At 39.9% G+C, this 22,955-nt stretch overlaps 1 protein-coding gene across 4 annotated transcripts in view; it reads left to right on the forward strand.

Moving 5' to 3' along the window:
* Positions 1 to 10,580, forward strand: part of SENP2 (SUMO specific peptidase 2) — a 33,266-nt gene extending 22,686 nt beyond the window's left edge. For all 4 annotated transcript variants that reach the window (XM_061166756.1, XM_061166759.1, XM_061166758.1 and 1 more), the window contains 4 exons: positions 3 to 82; positions 2,634 to 2,718; positions 7,686 to 7,781; positions 9,265 to 10,580. In XM_061166756.1, the coding sequence (XP_061022739.1) occupies positions 3 to 82; positions 2,634 to 2,718; positions 7,686 to 7,781; positions 9,265 to 9,327 (324 nt within the window). In that variant the 3' untranslated portion in view covers positions 9,328 to 10,580. The remainder of the gene's footprint in view (positions 1 to 2; positions 83 to 2,633; positions 2,719 to 7,685; positions 7,782 to 9,264) is intronic.
* The last annotated feature ends 12,375 nt before the right edge of the window (positions 10,581 to 22,955 follow it).

The following is a 22,955-nucleotide window of genomic DNA, read 5'->3' on the forward strand; positions in this document are numbered from 1 at the left end:
AGGCTATAGACCTAAGAAAAAGGTGTCTTAAATATCTGGATTCTATGGGACAAAAAGGCCACAGGATCTGTGAGATTCTCCTGTAAGTAAAGGCTGAAAGCTTCATTGTTGCCTCAGTATGCCCTTCGTTATGTGGTCGGTTCTGTTTAATCCTTGGAAGCTCTGGTGTACAGTAGTCTAATGTGTAGTGAGGGCTGTCTTCTCAGTTGTTCAGGACTTGACTTGCATCTGTCTTTTTGTCTAAAAATAACCCAAAAATCAGATCTGTACTGAGAAATCTTATATAGTTGCATCATTGAAAACAAATTTGTCATATGTAAAATATATCTTGTTAGAGTCCTGCAATTTGAAATAGATTTCTCTGGGATTCCTACAACGCGGGAGACCTGGGTTCGATCCCTGGGTCGGGAAGATCCCCTGGAGAAGGAAATGGCAACCCACTTCGGTATTCTTGCCTGGAGAATCCCATGGATGGAGGAGCCTGGTGGGCTACAGTCCATGGGGTCGCAAAGAGTCAGACACGACTGAGCGACTTCCACTTCACTTCACTTCTCTGGGGTTCATACATTCTGAATGTTGTAAAGAGCTGTCAGCTGGGGAGAATTAGTTCTGTCAATTCTTTTTTTTTTTTTTTTAGTTCTGTCAATTCTTAGCCCACTCATTCATGTCCCTGTGTTTTCCATGATAGTTGGGTTCATCTCTTAGAGGTAATTTTTAAGTTAAACATATGGTTTGTAGGCAGCTATTTCAATAATAATTGTTAGAAACCTGCCTTTAAAGCATAGCCACTTATTAGCTGTGTAAAGAATAAGATAAGAATTTCACAGGGCGGAGGCAAAGCAGTGAAATGAGTGTATTTTGAACCCCTTATGGTCACTGGAAGCAAATGCAGGTTCCAGGTTTTAATAAGGATACTTTAGTAAGGAACTTGTTAAATGAATGATATGAAGAAAAGTCGTTAACAGTAATCAGTTCTTTGTTATATTATTTAATATAAAGATCTTTGTTATATATAGGTGTTGAATAAAATACCCATAAGAATAAAAAATATAGGGAAGTTTTAAAAAATTTAAAAAATCATAAGGTACACCAGATTGTCTCTAAAGCAGTTATTTCCTTCTAGTCTTTTCTGCTTAAGATGTATGTAAAATGTGTATAAATACATACATGTGCACATAAATGGACACATATATTATCACATACTTAAAAATGTTTTCATTGGATTCATACAGCAGAATTTTATATGTTGCTTATGACATTATACAACAGAACTTTACTTTTATAACATTCATACTTTTGTTCCCCCTCTGTCTTTTTTTAAATATATAAAGAGTTCAGCTTTTTTGGGCATCTGAGGCCCCCTCCCTTTCCTGATGCCTTTAGTCCAGCTTTTGTATTTTTTTCATTAACGCCTCCCCACTCCAAATTTTTTAAAAAATTTTTCCATGACAAGAGAAAATAATGAATAGACTTTTTTGTTTTTTGAGTTAAGCTTTAGATTGCTATCTTCTCAGAACCACTTTTCACCTCTTTGGGAGTGATACTGCTGCTCCCTTGTAGAGCACATGCCCTAGTAGCACTTATATCTTGCATGCAGGTTAGTCTGAGAACAGAGATGCATAGGTTAAATTTGATATCCCTCTGGCGATTTGGATAAAATTAATTACTCTCAGTACTTAAGTGTATAATCATCTAGGAATGAAGAAATTCTCTTACATAACCATATGCCATTATCACATTTCAGAAAATTGACAGTCACTATTGTGTAACGTGAACTTCCCAGGTGGCGCAATGGTAAAGAAGCTGCCTGCCAGTGCAAGAGATGCAGGACATACGGATTTGATTCCTGGGTTGGGAACATCCCCTGGAGAAGGAAATTGGCAACCCACTCCAGTATTCTTGCCTGGAAAAATCCCATGGACAGGGATTTTTCCTGTCCATGGGGCCACAAAGAGTTGGGCATGACTGAGCTGGGGAGCTTCGGTCCATGGGGTCACAAAGAGTTGGACATGACTGAGCACACATGCACATACACATACACACACACACACACATGATGTGTAATATAAGATTCATGTTCTGATATCATCAGATATCTTACAGCTAGCTTCTTTTCCCTAATTCAGGAAGTCAGTCAGGCTTCATGCATGTACTTAATGTCTCTTTAGTCTCCTTTAGTTTAGACTAGCCTTCCTTTTTTTTTTTTCCCTATGGCAGTGCCTTTTTTTTTCTCCTTTTAAAGCCTCCAGGCTAGTTGTCTTGTTTTAATGTATCTATTATTAGTGAGTAAAAGTAAGTTATAAATGAAGTACTTTTTTCTTTCATTAGAATAAAATGTGTGCTTTAAAATGGAGTGGAGGAGAGAACTAGAAGAACGAACAGCAAATCATTAATAAAAAATATTTCCAGAGTGGTTATTATGAGGTCTTTTACATTTTACATATTATGTTTTAACTTTTTTTGTAATCAAAAATAAAACAAAGTAAAATGTAAAAAGCCAAAAACAATCATATTTTAAAAATCTAACAGGTGGATTTGAGAATGGCTCTCTGTTAAATATCACGGTGTCTTTGTAATTAGTATACTAGGTGTCTACAGGGATTCATCGATATATTTCTTTGCTGTTTTTTCAGTCAGTATTTACAGGATGAAAGTAAGACCAAAAGAAATATTGACCTGAATCTTTTAGAGTGGACCCACTACAGCATGAAGCCACATGTGAGTGATGATCTTTGTATTTCAAATACTTTGTTGCATTTCCTATCAGTAGCATATTATTTTGACTTGGCTTTCTTCTTCCCCTTATTCATCCTTATGCATTCATTTTCCTGAGGTGTATGTCCTAAGAATGATCTGCTTCTAAATCTTTAGAAATTCACTTAACCAATATGTTTGCTTTTAAGCCTTGATCTTGTTTCTTAAATTATAAATGTTAAATATCTGATAGGATGACTCAAAAATGGAAGAAGATTAAAAAAAAAAAAAAGATGCAAGTCAGCTACTTTTCTTGGTTGGCATTAATGGGAACTTCAAGTTCCTGTTCAAAACTTATCTGAGAAATTTGTATACTTAGATCTTAAGGGTTCCATGCTGTGAGTCCTCAACAATCAGGTGTGGTATTTGTGAATGTTCTTTGAATCTTGTCAGATTTGAATCTTATTCCAGGTTTAAAACTGCATACATCATTCAGTCCTAATGGCTCCTTTTTGAAGTCAGCTACATGAGTTCAAATTTAGCCCTAATCTGTGTGTAATGGCTCAGTTCTCTTTATCCAAAAGCAGTTTCATTTATAAGTTGAATAATTAGAAGAGTGAGTATTGAAATTTCCTGAGGAGAGCACAGAAAAGAGTTTGTAGGATGAATAATTGTGTTCTGGAATGGAAAATGTAATAAGATGTTCTTTGTAGTGGAATCTATAGTTCTCTGTATTTGTATAGTGGAATCTATAGTTCCCAGCATTCTGAGAGATGCTGGGCTCAGGAGAAAAGTTTGAGGTACCTACCATATGTATGCATTTTCAGCCTTTTCCTTTTTACAATAATACTTTGTATTTCCTTAAATCCAAATTGAGTTGTCATCTAGTATGTTTTCCAGCAGTGGAATTAGACTCACTTATACTCTTATTCTCCTTATGCTTATACTCTTGTGCTCCTTATAATTGACAAAGTGTGTAAGGGGCTGGCCAGAATTTAGTGCAACACAAATTTGGAGATGTGTGAGTTTGCTTCACCTGGCTTGGAATCCAGCACCTTTGGTTTATGATGCCCTTGAGTTGTGCTTACAAGCAGTAAGCGCTTTTGTTTTTTCAGGACAGAACTGTGCTCTTAAGGCAAGATTTCCTGATTGGTTAAAGCCTTTCAAGAGGCTTTTTCTTTCTCCTGCTTGCAGCTATGGTGGTCCAAAGCAATTCAGTTTAGTCCAGTCGCTCAGTCATGTCCAACTCTTTGCAACCCCATGGACTGCAGCATGCCAGGCCTCCCTGTCCATCACCAACTCCCAGAGTTTACTCAAGCTCATGTCCATTGAGTCGGTGATGCCACCCAACCATCTCATCCTCTGTCCTCCCCTTCTCCTGCCTTCAATCTTTCCCAGCATCAGGGTCTTTACCAGTGAGTCAGCTCTTCGCATCAGGTGGCCAAAGTGTTGGCGTTTCAGCTTCCACATCTGTCCTTCCAATGAATATTCAGGATTGATTTCCTTTAGGATGGATTGGTTTGTTCTCCTTGCAGTCCAAGGTACTCTCAAGAGTCTTCTTCAATACCACAGTTCAAAAGCATCAATTCTTTGGCACTCAGCTTTCTTTATAGTCCAACTCTCACATCCATACATGACTACTGGAAAAACCATAGCTTTGACCAGATGGACCTTTGTCAGCAAAGAAATGTCTCTGCTTTTTAATATGCTGTCTAGGTTGGTCATAGCTTTTCTTCCAAGTAGCAGCATCATTTAATTTCATGGTTACAGTCACCATCTTCAGTGATTTTTGGAGTCCAAGAAAATAAAATCTCTCACTGTTTCCATTGTTTTCCTTCTATTTGCCATGAAGTGATGGGACCAGATGCCATGATCTCAGTTTTCTGAATGTTGTGTTTTAAGCCAACTTTTTCACTCTCTTCTTTCACTTTCATTAAGAGGCTTTTTAGTTCCTCTTCACTTTCTGCCATAAGGGTGGTGTCATCTGCATATCTGAGGTTATTGATATTTCTCCTGGCAATCTTGATTCCAGCTTGTGCTTCATCGAGCCCAGCGTTTCTCATGATGTACTCTGCATTTAAGTTAAGTAAGTACAGTGATGATATAAAGCCTTGACGTACTCCTTTTCCTATTTGGAACCAGTCTGTTGTTCCGTGTCCAGTTCTAACTGTTGTTTCCTGACTTGCATACAGATTTCTCAAGAGGCAGGTTAGGTGGTCTGGTATTCCCATCTCTTTCAGAATTTTCCACAGTTTATTGTGATCCACACAGTCAAAGACTTTGGCATAGCCAAGAAAGCAGAAATAGATGTTTTTCTGGAACTTTCTTGCTTTTTGATGATCCATCAGATGTTGGCAATTTGATCTCTGGTTCCTCTGCCTTTTCTAAATCCAGCTTGAACATCTGGAAGTTCACGGTTCACGTACTGTTGAAGCCTGGCTTGGAGAATTTTGAGCATTACTTTACTAGCGTGATGAATGCAATTGTGCAGTAGTTTGAGCATTCTTTGGCATTGCCTTTCTTAGGGATTGGAGTGAAAACTGACCTTTTCCAGTCCTGTGGCCACAGCTGAGTTTTCCAAATTTGCTGGCATATTGAGTGCAGCACTTTCACAGCATCATCTTTTAGGGTTTGAAATAGCTCATTTGGAATTCCATCACCTCTACTAACTTTGTTCATAGTGATGCTTCCTAAGGCCCACGTGACTTCACATTCCAGGATGTCTGGCTCTAGGTGAGTGATCTCACCATTGTGATTATCTGGGTCGTGAAGATCCTTTTTTATATAGTTTTTCTGTGTATTCTTGCCACCTCTTCTTAATATCTTCTGCTTCTGTTAGGTCCATACCATTTCTGTCCTTTATTGAGCCCATCTTTGCATGAAATGTTCCCTTGGTATCTCTAATTTTCTTGACGAGATCTCGTCTTTCCCATTCTTTTGTTTTCCTCTATTTCTTCACATCGATCACTGAGGAAGGCTTTCTTATCTCTCCTTGCTATTCTTTGGAACTCTGCATTCAAATAGGTATATCTTTCCTTTTCTCCTTTGCTTTTGTCTTCTCTTCTTTTCACAGCTATTTGTAAGGTCTTCTCAGACAGCCATTTTGCTTTTTTGCATTTCTTTTCCTTGGGGATGCTCTTGCTCCGTGTCTCCTGTACAATGTCACGAACCTCTGTCCATAGTTCATCAGGCACTTTGTCTATCAGATCTAGTCCCTGAAATCTATTTCTCACTTCCACTGTATAAGCGTTAGGGATTTGATTTAGGTCATACCTGAATGGTCTAGTGGTTTTCCTTGCTTTCTTCAATTTAAGACTGAATTTGGCAATAAGGAGTTCATGATCTGAGCCACAGTCAGCTCCCAGTCTTGTTTTTGCTGATTGTGTAGAGCTTCTCCATCTTTGGCTGCAAAGAATATAATCAGTCTGATTTCGGTGTTGACCATCTAGTGACGTCCATGTGTAGAGTCTTCTCTTGTGTTGTTGGAAGAGGGTGTTTGCTATGACCAGTGCATTCTCTTGGCAGAACTCTATTAACCTTTGTCCTGCTTCATTCTGTACTCCAAGGCCAAATTTTCCTGTTACTCCAGGTGTTTCTTGACTTCCTACTTGTGCATTCCAGTCCCCTATAATGAAAAGGACATCTTTTTTGGGTGTTAGTTCTAGAAGGTCTTGTAGGTCTTTATAGAACCGTTCAACTTCAGCTTCTTCAGCATTACTGGTTGGGGCATAGACTTGGATTACCATGATACTGAATGGTTTGCCTTGGAAAGGAACAGAGATCATTGCGTCGTTTTTGAGACTGCATCCAAGTACTGCATTTCGGACTCTTTTGTTGACTGTGATGGCTACTCCATTTCTTCTAAGGGATTCTTGCCCACAGTAGTAGATATAATGGTCATCTGAGTTAAATTCACCCATTCCAGTCCATTTTAGTTCACTGATTGCTAAAATGTTGATGTTCACTCTTGCCGTCTCCTGTTTGATCACTTCCAATTTGCTTTGATTTATGGACCTAGCATTCCAGGTTCCTATGCAATATTGCTCTTTATAGCATCAGACCTTACTTCCATCACCAGTCACATCCACAACTGGGTGTTGTTTTGCTTTGACTCTGTCTCTTCATTCTTTCTGGAGTTGTTTCTTCACTGATCTCCAGTAGCATATTGGGCACCTACTGGCCTGGCGAGTTCCTGTTTCAGTGTCCTACCTTTTTGCCTTTTCATACTGTTCAATGGTCTTCTCAAGACAAGAATACTGAAGTGGTTTGCCATTCCCTTCTCAAGTGGACCACATTTTGTCAGAACTCTCCACCATGACCCGTCCGTCTTTGGTGGCCCTACACAGCATCGCTCATAGTTTCGTTGAGTTGGACAAGGCTGTGGTCCATGTGATCAGATTGGTTAGTTTTCTGTGATTGTGATTTTCAGTCTGTCTTTTCAGTCTGTGGTTTTCAGAATGTTTACAACATTCTCCCTCTGATGGAGAAGGATAAGAGGCTTATGGAAGCTTCCTGATGGGATAGACTAAGTAGTAGTCTTAGTTTTCTTGCTAGGGAAGAGAAGTCAAACTCTGCAGTGTTGAAATGGGTTAGTTGTATTGTAAGCATATTTCCAATTGAGCCACCCTTAGCTCTTTTCAATATTTATAAATTCCCCTGAAACAGTTCTGACTAGAATTCATATTCCTGGTAATACATCTTCTTTCACTTTGGTTTATATGAGAGGTGAGAGATGGAATTCTCAGTTTGCTTTTCTCTTTACTTCTAAAAAACATTTTCTGTGAGGGTCACATACACCATATCGTGGGTTGAGTTTTTATACCACATAAAGACTAACTGTGTTTGTGTGTGTGTCTGTGTGTTTGTATAATACCAGATTGGACATTTACCTTTATAATATTGTTTATCCACAGTAATGTTTCGGAAAAGTCAAAGGAGTTTGTACTTGATAAAATTTCATCCCTTCCTGTCTCCTTTTTTTGTAATTATAGGAGATTCCTCAACAGTTGAATGGGAGTGATTGTGGAATGTTTACTTGTAAATATGCAGATTATATCTCTAGGGACAAACCTATCACATTTACTCAGGTGAGTGAAGACCCCTGCTTATCCATTTACTTGTTACTAAACAAGGTAAACTCAGAGCATGTTACCTCTGCTTGGCTCACATTAAACTCTTAATCATGGTAGCTGTGCTACTATTCTTGCTGTAAACCTTGGCCGTAGTCCTGCTCTTGCTAACATCAGGTTTGTCACTGTGTATTCTCTCTTTTATCCTAGTCGTTGGTGACCAGTGGGACAATCTTCATATCTCTGAACTCCAGTGTTGACTGGTTCTTGAGTATTAATGATAGCTTTACCCAAAGAAGGAGGCATGTTAGAATATTTAATAGCGTGGAGAAATCAGGCCTCTTGAGAACTTAAGCTGCAGGTTTAAGACAGAGCTATGAATGCTTTTCCCTTCTGTTCTGATAATTTTTGGTTCTCCATAGCTCTGCATTTGAGTGGAAATTCAAATATGTTGGGAACTGTTGAGAATTTATGTTAGTAATAGTGGATTCTCAAGTCTTTTCCAACAAAGGACAACCTCCTTTAAAAAATAGTTTGCTTTAAAAGAAAAAGAAGTTTGCTTTAACAGACCTCATTTTGATGGCTACCACATTGTACGTATTGAATAGTAGGACTAATATTAATCCCATTCCAAGTTTTTGAACAGAATGCACTAAGGATCCCATGCCGAATTGATATAATTGGTTAACTTCAGCAGTTTTACTAAGAATAAATGTGCAATATTTTTACTACATGTTTTGAGCTATTAAAATAATTTAGAAATCCATGTGTTAAGACTTTTTAGGCCTCTCCACACTAGTTTATAGGAAAATGGTATATCCAGATACTTATAATGAAATACCTCAAGAGTATAGACTTGATTTCATCAGAAGAGTCATAGATGATTTTGGATTTGTCTTGCTTGTTGTTGCTTTGAAAGTTGGCCCATGTGATGATTATCAGTTAAAGCAGAATATTAAGCAAAGGATTTCATTTTTTGATGCTTCTAAATAACAAGGAATTATTATTTGACTTGACATTTGAAGGAGAGAAGTTGCTATTTGAACAGAATTTACAATGGAAAACATTTGATATAGCAGAAACTTGTAGGCTTGTTTTTTCTGTATTTAAATAGAGTTCATGTTTTTCTCATAAGAAAGCAAAAAGCGTCCATTTTAGAATGGTTTGAAAATACATAAGTAAAAAAGTTACTTTTTGTGCTGCCACTTAGCTGTTTCCCTTTTTGGTACACGTTTTTGTTATGAAGCTGTTATTGGACTCTTGTATAATTCTGCATCCTGCTTTGATTTTCCTTAACATGTAAAAATGCTTAGGATACATACAATAATACATATTATAAACCTTTTTTTATGGCCTTATAAATCTGTACCATGGGGTAGCACAGTCAAGGCTTACATAAAGAACACGATCATCCTACTTTATTTACATGCTACACCTAATGGTTGTTGATGCCCTGGCACTTTCACATGTGATGACTATGTTGCTTGTGGATTGTCTGCAGCACCAGATGCCTCTGTTCCGGAAGAAGATGGTGTGGGAAATCCTTCATCAGCAGTTGCTGTGAGAATGCCCCACCCCGTCTCTCCAGCTGCTGGTGGTTCTTTCATGGACGGACGTTTCCATATACCTCATGCATTGTGGGTTAAGAAGTCCCTGCATCACCTCTGTTCTCTCACAGGTACTGAGCTGTCAGAAGTGCATGAAGGCCTCTCTCTGCACCCTGGTCCTGACTTGGTGTGCAGCGGGCTGCTTGCAACCCTTTTTTAAGGCTGTGCCTGCTCAGAGCCCTGGACTATCAACCCACACAAGAACATACGCTAATTAATACTTGTTTTTAAAGATTTTTTCCCCCCCTATGAATGTGGGAAGTGCAGAATTTATTTTATGATTTGTTTTTTCTTTATGTTTGTTCATGTGTATTCATTCACTCACTCATTTGCAAACATGATGGGCAGTGGCTGTTTTCTGCTGCTCTTTTAAAGTTAACTCTAAATTACTTGTTTGAACTATTTATTTCTGAAAGGAATGTTGATCAAGCTGCTGTTCCCTGCTAAAGATCCTGAGGGAAGTCAGTGGGGGAGGAAGGAAGAGTTAATTAGCCTCTACAGCTAGAGCAGTAACTACTGACTTGAAGCAGGAGGTCTTCTTTCTTTTGAGGCTTGACAGTGCCAGGAGAGGTGCCATGGTGTAGGGCTCTGGTTGCCTTTCAGAGGAAGTCTACACTACAGCATTGGCATGGTATCATGGAAAAGTGGAACTATGGCCCAGGAACTCTGGCTATCTAAGTGTCTTCAGAAGAGTGTCGGAGTCATCCTAAAGAGACTTCCCTTTCTGGAAATGAGAGACTTGGCTACTGTTAAAACTGGATTTGAAGTAACTGTAAACCCTAAATCTTCATTTTGATCCCAAATCTGCTTGTGTATAAGCCTCAGATATGTAAGGGAAGGGCTGGCCTGAGCTGTTGATTTCAAAGGATATTGTTCAATTTAAAGCTGTTTTCTCTCAACGTTTTTTTTTTTCCTTTATATGAAGTCGAAATTAAGTTTTATACTCATTAGCATTTACATCTCCCCATTCCACCCTTACTGAAATCTGTGCAAGAAAATTTAGTACTTGGTTCTGAGGTTGCCAGTTCTACAGTAATCTATTTTGCATATGAAAGTTTGTATTTAACTGTTTTGTTCATTAAAAACCTTACAGTGGTTATGCATATTTAATTTCAGGAAATTTAGAGTTGGTCAGAACATATTTTGCAAAATCTAGTGCCTAGTGTTGCTTTTTTGATGTAATAAAAGGTTGTCTGGCAGAACCTGAAAAGTATACGCTGAAATGATTTCTAACCCTTTCCCTACTTCCCACACTTGACCTAGTTCACAAAAGCAGGAGGTCAAACCAGAAAAATTGGGTGCCAGTTGTTGCAGAGGCATACTTTTGCAGGTCGTTTTCCCTGAGATGTGTAAAAGTCTTGGTATAGGACATGGGGCCGGTGGTACGGATTGAAACTGCTGTGCCTACCTGGTGGTCAAACCAGAGGACGTGTGCTTAGGTGATGATGAAAGAGGGAGCCAGTTGGGCTGAATCTCTCTCAAGCTGAGGCTGTTCAGAGGACTCTTCTCACAGCCTCCATTCCTTTCCTGAGGCTGCTGGAACTGTGCCAGTGAAAATTGGGATCAGGCAGCTGGCACAGCCAAAAAAGGCCAGAGAGGTACTGGGTGAGCAATACGCTGAACACCCACTTGACACTAGTAGGTTTCACCTGGAAATTTAGAGCCTTTGTTAAGATTTCCTCCATGTGGGGTAAATCCTGTTAGGAATGGCAGCCCAAATGAGTGATGCTGGGGGCTAATGTATTTGTATTACAAGTATTTGGAGTGGCTTCTTAGAGCAACATTCACTGTTATTTCCGTTAATGTGACTCTTCAGGATAGCTGTTAATCTTCCAGGACATAAAGAAATTGATGATAACAGAGTCAAGTTGAAGAATGCCATTCTTCTTAACTCTGAGTTTCTGAATTTAGTAGGAGACACCACAAGCCATGCTCCTCTAGACACTGACATTTCTCTTAGTATGGAAACTTGTAGGTAATAGAATTTTATTATTTTCTTCTCTTTTTTGGCTGCACCCTGCAGCATGTGGTACCTTACTTGGTTCCCCAACCTCTGTATCCCCTGCGTTGCAAGTGTGGAGTTTTAACTATTGGACTCCAGGGAAGTCCTGGGAATAATACCTAAACAGTTTGAGGAATGCAGCCAGCTAATTGGTAGCACATTATTAGCATTAAAGTCAGTGAGATAGATATATATATGTGTGTGTGTGTGTGTGTATTTATTTATTTATTCCAGTAGCTTGGGGGTCTGAAAGAAAAGTTGAGTGAAACATTGTTTTTGTTTTGGCATGCCATGTGGCTTGCAGGATCTTAGTTTCCCAACCAGGGGTTGAATCCGTGCCCCCTGCAGTGGAAGCCTGGAGTTGTAATCACTGGATCACCAGGGATCCCACCATTCTTTTTTTAGTAGGCAGTCTCTCCTAAAGATTAATAAACAAGGGAAAAAAACAACCACTGGTGAACAAATGTCTTTCTTTGACCTTTGAGCTAGAAGGAGAGTGGGGACATGTGGAAGATGTTTGGAAAGCCCCATATTCTGCCTCAATTACCTGAGGCTATTAGAGCTTCTCATCTTTCTGTCTGCAGATCATAAGCACAATGTGGGGAAAGCCATGTGGAATGGTGGATGTTTGCCTGCAAGTGAGGAGTTACTTGGTGCTCAGACCAAGGTGTGGGTGCAGGGAGAATGTATCCTTGGAGTTACACTGAACCTCAGATACAAATAAATAAATATGATGGAGAAATTTAGGTTTGTAATAACCTTAATACTATAGGTAAGCTACTGTTTAAACTGGCTTTTGTGAACTGATTGGGAACTTAATCTCTTTAGGATAGTTTCTAGGTACCCAATATTCAAACAGATTTTTGGTACTTGTTTGTAAGTTGGGGATCTCTGTGGCTGTATTGCTTTGATTTTTTTTTTAATTTACCTAATATATACAAGAAGGGTTTGGGTGTTTGAAATACATGCTGACTTAATCTGTTTACCAGTAAGTTCTTCTCATTAATTCAGTGAGTTTCAAAATATTTTGATTGCAACCCATAGCAATAAATGTATTTTATATTGTGACCAATACACACATGCATATATCTTATGTGATTATATATGGACACAAAAGTTTTATAAAAAATATTATCTTTACTACATGATAGTTTTCTTTTTTTATTATTAATTTGTTAATTTATTTTTTGCTGCACTGGGTCTTTGTTGCTGTGCATAGGCCTTTCTCTAGTTGCAGCAAGTGGGGGCTACTCTCTGGCTGTGGTGCACGGGCTTCTCATTGTGGAGGCTTCTCTTGTTGCAGAGCAATGGCTCTAAGGTGCGTGGGCTTCAGTAGTTGTCATGTGGGCTCAACAGTTGTGACCCATGGGCTTGGTTGCCCTAAGGCATGAGGGATCTTCCTGGACCAGGGGTCCAACCCATGTCCCCTACATTAGCAGTCAGATTCTTTACCAGTAGACCACCAGGGAAGTTCCTGATAGTTTTCTTAAAAAAAAAAAAAAAATCTTTAATGTGGGTTGTATCTATCACATTGATTTCTCAACCCACTAATGAATAGAAATCCAGCTTGAAAAACACTGCTCTAAAATGAACTGATAGCAAGATGCAAATTATATTTAAAGCTTGAGACCACAAAAATACGATAAATATGAGGTTGTTTTGAGATGCATCCATTTGAATCTAGGGAAACAGGCCAGTTTCCAGACCCTCAATGGAAATATGTGGTGTAAGCAATCCTTGTTCTTCCAGGTTTTTACATTGGAATTCATAAAATACTTTTCAGTAGATGTACTATTGAGTCTATGTAGGTTGTTAAACAGAGGTTCTATGACTCAGTGAATGAGTGTACCGTATCTTTTTCTCCTCGGGATACATAGCAAATGTAACAAATTAAGATCTTAACCTAGTGTGTCTGAAAACTTGGACATTGACTCCTCTGTGTGACACTTGTGGAACTGTTTTGTGGAATACAGTTTGGCAACTGCCAGAGAAGCAACGTAGAGTTCTTGGAATCATATGCTTCAGATGTCCGTCCAGTCCCCCATCTGCCCATCGCACCCCACCCCCAGGCCTCGACCAAGCACACAAGTCTGTGTGCGCTTCCTTGAGGGCATGTGGTGATCACAGTCTGTGGTACCACTTAGTTTTCTTTATCTGTCACAGGTGTTCATAGTAGGAAAAAAAGCTACTGATAAAAGGTAAAGAATAAGAGTTCTGCAAACTCACCACCCAGAGTGAGTAACTCTTTTAACATTCTGGTGTATATCCTGAATTTTGGTATATACTCCTTCATGTTTGTATGAATAAATGTGTGTGTTGAACACGCTTGTGCAAGTAGATTTTTTTTTGTTGCTATTAACAAATACGGAATCATACTATATATGTGGCTATATAACCCCGTTTCCATAGTTGCTGTGTAGTGTTCCAGTAAATGGTTATAACATAATCTATTTAATTGACATTGTTAGACATACCATCTTGCAGTGTTTTGATTATTCTCTTATGAGAAATTCTTTGAATTTGAAATTAAAATTGCATATATTTTTTTGAAACTCAGACAAAAATTACCCATTGGTATTTTGACTTTTCTTCTGGCATAGGCTGATTGTATCTGCGTGGATTTTAATTTTACAATATTTTTTATGTGTAGGTCTGGATAAGTTAATTCTGAGGGATTTCATGTCTCATTTTAGTGGACAATTTTATCTTTTTTCAACTGCTTTACCAAAAAAAATTTATTACGAAAATTTTAAGACAATCATTACCACCTTTCAGCAGTTAATAAAATGTGTGGCTAATCTTGATTTACTTTTTTTTTCATGGAAGGGGAGGGTCTTTAAAGCAAACATGTCTTTCTACCAAAATACTGATGTCTCCTAACATATAATAACTTAAAAAAAAAAACCTTTGTAATTTTCACACCTAACAAAATTAGTAAGAATTTGCTAATAGCATTAATAGTTCATATTCAAGTTTCCCTGATGGTTCAGACTGTTTCCTTATATTCTTCTAATCAGGATATATAGTCGGCTGAATGTGACCCCCCCAGAACATGTGTCCACATCCTTACTGTGGGAACCTGTGAATATTACCTTCTGTAGCAAAAGATGTGATTAAAGATCTTGAGAAAAGGAATTTATCCTGGATTGTCTGAATAGACCCTAAATGCAATCACATGCCTTATAAGAAAGAAGTAGGCAGTTTTGAGATGAGTAAGGGAGGCATTGAAATGGGTCTTGGCAGTGTTTATTTTTATACCCATTTTTAGGTGTAAACAAAATCTAGAAAAAGATACCCAAGAGTTAATGGTTGGCTGGACAGGCTGTGTTGCCTTCTAATTTATAAACTTGTGCTTGGAGTTCTGTTGTTTTTTTTAAAGAAGAAACAGTAACACTACAGAACAGAGACTGGAGTGATGCTCCCGCAAACCTAGGAAGTCTGGAGCCACCAGAGCTGGAAGAGCCCTCAGAGGGAACCTGGCCCTGATGACATCTTCATTTCAGACTTCTGGCTCCAAAACTGAGGGAATCAATTTCCACTGTTTAATCATCCATCAAATCTTTGGTAGTTAGAGCAGTCTCAAAACACTAATATGGGATCCAGTAAAAAGTACACCTTGCCGTTGGTTATTATATCTCTTGAGTCTGTTTCATTCAGTAGTAATCCCTCTCCTTGTGCTATTAGTTATTAGAGAAACTGAGTGTTTCTGTGGAAAATCCCACTTCTAAATTTGGCTTATAGCTCCTTGGTGGTGTTTAACAGTTTCCTCTGTCTCTTGTATTTCATATAAACTGGTAGGCTTGATCTAGAGGCTTGATCAGCTTCAGGTTGAATTTATTAGGCAAGGGTCCTTCATTATTTGTCTTACTGTATTGCATCACATGATACATAATGTCTGCTTGTTCTACTTACTGGTGCTAAGATCTCTAATTCAGGCTATAAGAGTTCCTATTCATCTTTATCCTCTTGGTCTTAATTTTTTTTTTAAACTTAATTGATGATCTTTTATTAAGAGGTACAAACTGGTGATTTTCTAATTCTGTCATCCCTCTATGTTAATTACTTTGAATTCTTCTATAAAGTAAAAGTTCTAATCAGCTAACTTGGTTACCCTGAAATGTACTTCATCTAGGAAAAACATGATTTTAAAACAGTTCTTTATTAATATATTAGCTATATTCCCTGTGCTATACAATGTATCTATTCATTAGGTTGTCTTTTTTTTTTTTTTAAGGTTTTGTTGTTGTTGATGGTTTCCTTTGCTGTTTAAAATGTTTTAAGTTTATTAGGTCCTATTTATTTTTGCTTTTGTTTGCTTTAGGAGGCATATCCAAAATAACATTGGCTCTGATTTATGTCCAAGAGTGTTCTGCCTATATTTTTTTTTAGGAGGTTATGGTTTCTAGTTTTACATGTAAGGCTTGAGTTAATTTTGAGTTTATTTTTATATATCATTTGAGAAAATGTTCTCATTTTATGCTTTTACATACAACTGTCCAGTTTTCTCAGCATCACTTACTGAAGAGATCGTCTTTTCTCCATTGTGTATTCTTGCCTCCTTTGTTGTAGATTAACTAACTGTAGGTGTGTAGATTTATTCCTGGGCTCTTTTCATTCCACTGATCTATGTGTCTGTTGTACCAATACCATTCCCTGGTAGCTCAGATGGTAAAGAATCTGCCTGCAATGCAGGAGACCTGGGTTCGATTCGTGGGTTGGGAAGATCCTCTCGAGAAGGGAATGGCAACCCACTCCAGTATTCTTGCTTGGAAAATCCCATGGACAGAGGAGCCTGGTGGGTTATAATCCATGAGGTCACAAAGAGTCGGACATGACTGAGTGACTAACAATTTGATTACTGTAGCTTTGTGTATAGTCTGAAGTCAAGGAGCAAGATACCTCAGATTCTGTTCTTCCTTTTCAAGATGATAGGGATTGCACTGAATCTATAGATTGTCTTGGATACTATGGTCATTTTGACAATACAGTAAGTCCACTGCACACAAACCTTCAAATGTGAACTTTCAAAGTTGTGAACATGGGTTCTCCGCCATCAGGCATGAGTGAGGTTGCAGCTTGCCTTCCATCTTCTATTGCTGACAATCCTTCAGCTCTGCTGTCTCCCACCTCCTCCAGTCTTGACTCTTTACTCAGTGCCAGCTCCTGTGTGCCAGCTGTTGTGCTGCACTACTGTACTTTTCAAGGTATTGCACTATAAGATTAAAAATGTTTAGTTTTGTATTTGTATGTACATTTTGTTTAAAACTTCTGATGTTTTTGGAGGGGGTGGGGCTGGACTGCACATCCTGTTGGATCTTAGTTCCCTGACCAGGGATTGAACCCAAAGCCCCAGCAGTAATGGTGTCAAATCTTAACCACTGGACCACCAGGGAATTCCCCCAAACATTTAACTTCTCTCTTTGTTCATCCATTCTTCTCCTGTGTTCTTTGATCATCTTTGGTAGGGCCATGTCATGTGGCTGGCTACAGAACCCCGAGGGGCCCTGGGCTAGTGGTGGCTCTTGGGCAGAGCTGGGTTTAGCAGGGGTGGTTGCAGAGTCAGTGTTCCTAAATATCATGTTGGCTGGCTGGTGGGTGGGGCCAGTCCCTGAAATGGCTTGCTTTGGGTTCTGGGGTGTCTCAGGGCTAGTGCTGACCCATTGGGGTGCAGGGTTGGATCCTAGAGTAGCTGGCTGAGTAGTCCATGGTATCTCAGAGGTGGTGTTGGCCTTCTGATGGAAGGGGCTAGTGCTTGAGTCTCCTGAGCCTCTGCTCCCTGCTGGTGTGTTGTCTCGTTCCCGACAAGGCAGGCTGCGGGGCCCTGAGGTTCTGTTCCTGCTGTCCACCCACTGGTGGAGGGGTTCAGGATCCCAGAGATACTATGCTGGTGCCCACCCACCAGGGCATGAAACTGGATCCTGGGGTTAGTGTTGGCCCACTGGTGGGCAGAGCTGGGTCCCTGCAGGGTCTTGAGTCTCATACCTGTATACTGGGTATGCGGGGCCCGGTCCTGGGTCCTCTAGTGGACAGGGCTGTGTCCAGGGGCAACTGTGGGCTAAGGGGGTCTTAAGGCAGCCTGGCTGCCCATGGGTGGGGCTGTGTCCCCACCTGGCTAGTCACTTGACCTGAAGTGTCCCAGTACTTGTGTCTACAGACTGGTGGGCAGGGGTGGGGCCGGCTCCCGAGGCTGATAAATAAGCTAGAATGATTCCAGAATGGCACTTGCCAGCACCAGTGATCCCATGGTAGAAGGAGCACTCAGAGATGGCTGCTGCCAGTGTCTGTCCCCAGGGTGAGCTGCAGTTGCTCCCTACCTCTCCAGGAGACTCCAGGTTCAGCAGATGGGTGTGAGCCAGGCTCCTTTTTAGATGACTGCTTCTGCCCTGGGTCTTGGAGTGTGTGATTTTGTGTGTGCCCTTCAAGAGTGTAGAGCTCTCCAAAGTAAGCCCCACTAATGTTCAGTGCCAGACATTCTGGGGGCTTATCTTCTCAGTGTACCCCTGTGTTGTTGAGCTCGATGTGGGGCCCAGACCCCTTGCTCCTTGGGGAGAACCTCTGCAATTGTGCGTCCCATTTGTGCGTCACCCACCCAGGGGTATGGGTCTTGACTATATTGCAACTCTGCTCCTCCTTCCTGTCTCGTTGTGGTTCCTTCCTTGTATCCTTATTTGTAAATCTTTTCTGCTAGACTTCTGGTTTCTCTCATTCATAATTGCTCTGTAAATTGTAATTTTGCAGTGCCCATGAGAGAAGGTAAGCCCAGTCTTTCTACTCCTTCTTGGCCAAGCCATATTTTGTTTTGATTCATTTTATTCTTTTTGATGTTCAAATTACCCCATTTTAAGTTCCAGTGTCCCTTTGACAGAACCCCACAAGTCTGATTTTGAACACTTCCTGCATAATTGGTATGATAAAGGCCCATCTTACACATTTCCTGTCCTAGACCTGGAGCTGGCCATTTAGTAAAGGGTTTATTTTAGTGAGAAATTTTAGAGATCAGAATTTGGGCACTGTTAATGCTGATTATCATTGGATTATTGGTCTTTCTAGGCCTTTACAACAGATTAGGGAATACTTGTTTTACTGACTTTAAGTTCAGATTAAGATTTTAAGGTTTTTTATTTTACACTGTAACATTAAAAATTTTGATTGTTAACAACATCAACATAATTATTCATCTTACCCTGTGAAATACAATAAGTCAAAACATTAATACCAGCATAACAAATAACAAGGCCACTAAATACGATTTGTTTCCTTTGTAATTCTTTTTATTTTTAAACAATATTCCACTATAGAATCACAGTGAAAATCACTCTAATTTTTAAGATCACTTGACGGAGTTTTTTCCTGAGCGATTATGCCATCGAGTTGATACATAGTTGGGTTTATTTGCTTTTGCTGTTTATGGATTTGCTTCTTGCTTATGTTTTTAAATTATGTAAGACGTAAACATTAGTCCACGAGCAAAAGTGTGGAATAAAGAACATTCACAGTTTTGCCTTTCTCTTTCCCTATGTAGATAATTTTGTTTTAGCTTCTAACTGTCCCCTTTTAGGGGGAAAAAATACATACATACATACACACACACACACACATATACTTGTATTTCTTTCTTTACATTAAAAATAGCATATTAAAACTACTTAGGCTTCTTGATTTTTTTTCTTAAACCTAATTTATTCTTGATGTTACTCCTCATTCTTCTGTTCCTTTTACAGCTTCATAATAATCCATTGTTTCAGGGTGCTGTGGTTCATTACCAGTCCCCTCACGATGGATGTTTAGGCTCAGTCTTTTTGTTACAAATAATGCTACATTGCATGTGCCTTGTTCATGTCGCTTTCTATTTCTGCTAACACATCATCTTTGGGATAGCTTCCTAGAAGTGGAATTGCTGGGTCAAATATCTAGCATATGTAATTTGCCAAATTTTCCTCCCCAGGAGTAGCATCATTTTATATCACGCAAAGCCTAAAATATTTACTCTTACTGTTTACAGAAAAGGGTTGTCAACCCCTGCCGTACAGCATTGCACTCCTTAGCATCCAGCCACTGTCTGGAGAGCATCAAAAGGGTAATGCGCTGGGCCCAGGAGTGGCAGAGACCACTTAAGCTCCCATTCCTTTGGCTAAAACTCAGCCTCATGTTCATACGGTACTGCTTGGGTAAACCAGGATACAGTCTGGGTGGGGGCCTCAGTAAAAGAGACTAGATTTTTGTTTGCTGCTAGCACAGTACTACTATTAGCAAGTTTTGTTTTATTTATGACCCTTTCATTTTCCCCCCGCCCCCCTAACACAGTGTCCCCATATACATTTTACACATTTTTGGTCTTTGTTAACAAAATATGTATTTTGGAACTTTATTATTATGATAACTATTTTGCTTCCTCTCCAAGGATAAATTTTGGTATTTAAATTCAGTTTTAAATGGAGTTATAATTCAGCTCTAAATTTATATTTACAACAACTTAAATATTTAATTGGTTTCATTGCTCACATCTAGTTTAAACATGAGTTTTATTTGGCTTCATTTTTAGTTAGAAACATTTTCACATACTTATTTATATAGAGTACTCTTATCTGAATCCTTGCATATAGGAATTCTTCTGAAGTTTTCACACATGGAGAACTTGACTGGGTATAAAAATTCTTGAGTCATGGCCCTTTTTCTTCTCAAAACTTGCTTTCTGGCTTTTAGTAGTGGAACAGGGATATATGAAACTAGCTTTATTTCTGTTTGTTGTTTTGTAAGTAACTTTTGGGGAGGGAAGGGGGTCTGTATCTAATTAGAATTTTAGTTCTATCCAAAAGATATGCCAAATCTATCTAGATCTTTGGGTTTTGCATGGTTGTATTAAGAGGTTAGTTTGTTGCTATAACAAAGGGCATATTAACAGTGGCTTAAGAAAGATCAGGTTTTCTGTCTCACATACCAGTTTAAACCTAAGCAGCCGAGCACTGCTGGAGCAGGGGCATGATTGTGGGAGCTTTCCTTGACACTGGGCTTTTGTTTTGTGTCTTGAGATGGCTGTCCCAGCTCCAGCATGGCTCTCACCTCCACATCTGCATTCCATCCAGTGGGAAGGGGGAAGTGGTGGGTGCATCTTGGAGATGGCAAGTATGCATTTTCCTTTTTTTTTTAAGAAGTGGTTCCATCAAACTAGACCATGCCGTGCATTGAAGGTTTCCCATTCTAATTCTGTAAAGCCTGTAATTATTGTTGATTTCCCTTGCTTTTTGGTGTTTAGTTGTTTTTGTTGTGAGTCTGTTTTATTCTTTCTTGATGTTTAATGAGAAATAGAGACCATTTTTTACTTGGAAGTCTATTCTTATACGTCAGTTAGAATCAGACTTTGTTGTGTTCAAATTTTTGTTTTAGTTGAGGAGACAGGCCTCCAAGAGGCTATGAGGTGTACAAAGTTATTTAGCTAGTGTATTGGGCAAGCAGGGAGCAAATATCTGGGCCTGGGCTCTCTTTTTCTCCTGATGAGAACATGAGACCTGTAAAGATCTGGTACAAAGTAAGGGGCACCCATTTCTGCCTTCAGCCTGCCCACAGCAGAGCCAAGCTGCACCCTAGTAAGCTTTCTTCACAGCTTCTTGCTGTTTGCTGAGCAAGGCCTACCATGCTGATCAGCAGCTGCTGTGGCTTTCGAGGGTGTAGGATGCAGGAGCTGGGGGCTGTATTCCTTCACAGTATGATTTTTCAGAGCTGAGAGAAAGCAAGTCCTAGAGATGAAGGATGACTGGAGGAACTGAGAGAAGGGAGGACAAGGCAGCTGTCTTCAGGCATTAGGGGGTTGTCCTAAGTAATGTGGAGCAGGTTTGGCGTGTGATGGTTGTAGGGTGAGCTGATTTCCCACCACAAGACAGATCTATGCGGCTAGGCTGTGCGTCGACATAACTGTCGCAGTTCCCCTAGTGTTGGGTGACTGGGCACTGCAGAGTTTAAAGGACACTACTCCTTATTAGGAACGTGGATCAAATTACCCCATTAGTCCTTTCCAGTACTGCTGTGTTGTGAATGTAGAGTTGAGAATAGGTTTTGCCAGGTTCAGTGAGGGTGACTGGAAGTAGTTTATAGCTCTTGGAGGATCAGGGACATTCAGGAGTCACAAAAGTCAGGCAGTCTTTCATACTGGAAATGGTTGAGATTATAGATAAACTGGGATAGGGATCAGATTGAGTTTGGTTTTACAGAGTTTGCCCTGATCATCAGAAGTTATTGGAGGCAAATGGGGACATTCTTCACTGTTTATTGTCAGCCACATCCCAGAGAGAAGATTAGATCCTAAAATGGGAGCAAACCAAGGACCCTGAATCCCTGCTTTTACAAGAGAATACAGAAAGATCAAGGTCAAGTTAGAATATTGTTTTGTTCCATGAGGTTTCAACCCTTGCCGGCCAAATCAGTTAGAACAAGAGCTGTTAAGAGCACTCATTGCTTCTAGAAAGACAGTGACTTTATGTGGCTGATGTGAACTAGAATAGAAAATTAACTCGCATATGGTTAAGTCTCGAGTTTTTAATTCACCAACACTTTAAGGGGAATGTAGAGAGGAAATAAAAGGCAGCAACTGACAGTAAACATCAGGGGATTCACTAGCAGTCTTGTTAAATATTAGCAGGTCAAAGAAATCTCCATTAGGCTTAAAATTAGACAGTGAAAGATTTCAACGCATGTAGAGTATAGGTTCTGGGCTTCTCTCATCATCGTTCACATGAATGTCCCTCCCCAGGGTGCATGAATAAGACTATGCCAGATGCTTTCCATACTCCTTAAGTCCTTATCCCATCTCTGTCTACTCAGTCACCAAGTTATTTACATCCTAGTTGATGCCAGGTTATCCATTTTCCCCTGCTTCCCTTAGAAGTCCAGCGTTTCCACCCTTGCTTCCTGTCCTGTCAAGATGCCTTCTGTCTAGGGCTTGTCATTTCCTTTGTTGAAACCTCTCCAAACGTCTAAGTATTCTACTGATCCTTTTTCTTATGTTCTTAAGTTCTCCCTCTGCTGCAGTCCTCTTCTAATCTGCAAACAGCCTCTTCCATCCTTCCTTTCCATGGCTCCGTGCTGGAAGAAGCCAGATTCTCCAGAGAGAATGGCAGAGTAGGAGAGAAAGCAAGCAGGACAGAAGGGGCGCTCAGGCCCACGCGCCACATCTCCTGAAAGACCTAACAGGGCTGCTGTGGGGTGGGGTGAAGGAGGTACCGTGTCCTTCCCGTTGCCAGGCGCGTTGTCTCTCTTCCTTTCCCTCACACAGAAATAAGCCCTTTCCCTGGCCAGGCTTAAAGGTTTCTTCAGGATAGGGGTTGGCCCTACATAGTTACTACACAGTCAGTATCCAGCCCTCTAGTTCTGTGGTTCTCAGACTTCAGTGCACATTGGCGTCACCCAGAGAGCTCCCTGAAACACCCACTGTCCACCCTCCGAATTTCCGACTCAAGGTGGACCCCAAGAGTCTGCATTTTTAAGTTCCCAGGTGATACCGATGCTGCTGGTCTGAGGAGCACAGTCTGAACACCACTGACCTAGTGTAGCTTCTCCCTGAGACGGGCCTGCAGAAGCCAGCCTCCTCAC

Source organism: Dama dama, chromosome 19 (genome assembly GCF_033118175.1).
Source record: "Dama dama isolate Ldn47 chromosome 19, ASM3311817v1, whole genome shotgun sequence".
Classification (NCBI taxonomy): domain Eukaryota; kingdom Metazoa; phylum Chordata; class Mammalia; order Artiodactyla; family Cervidae; genus Dama; species Dama dama.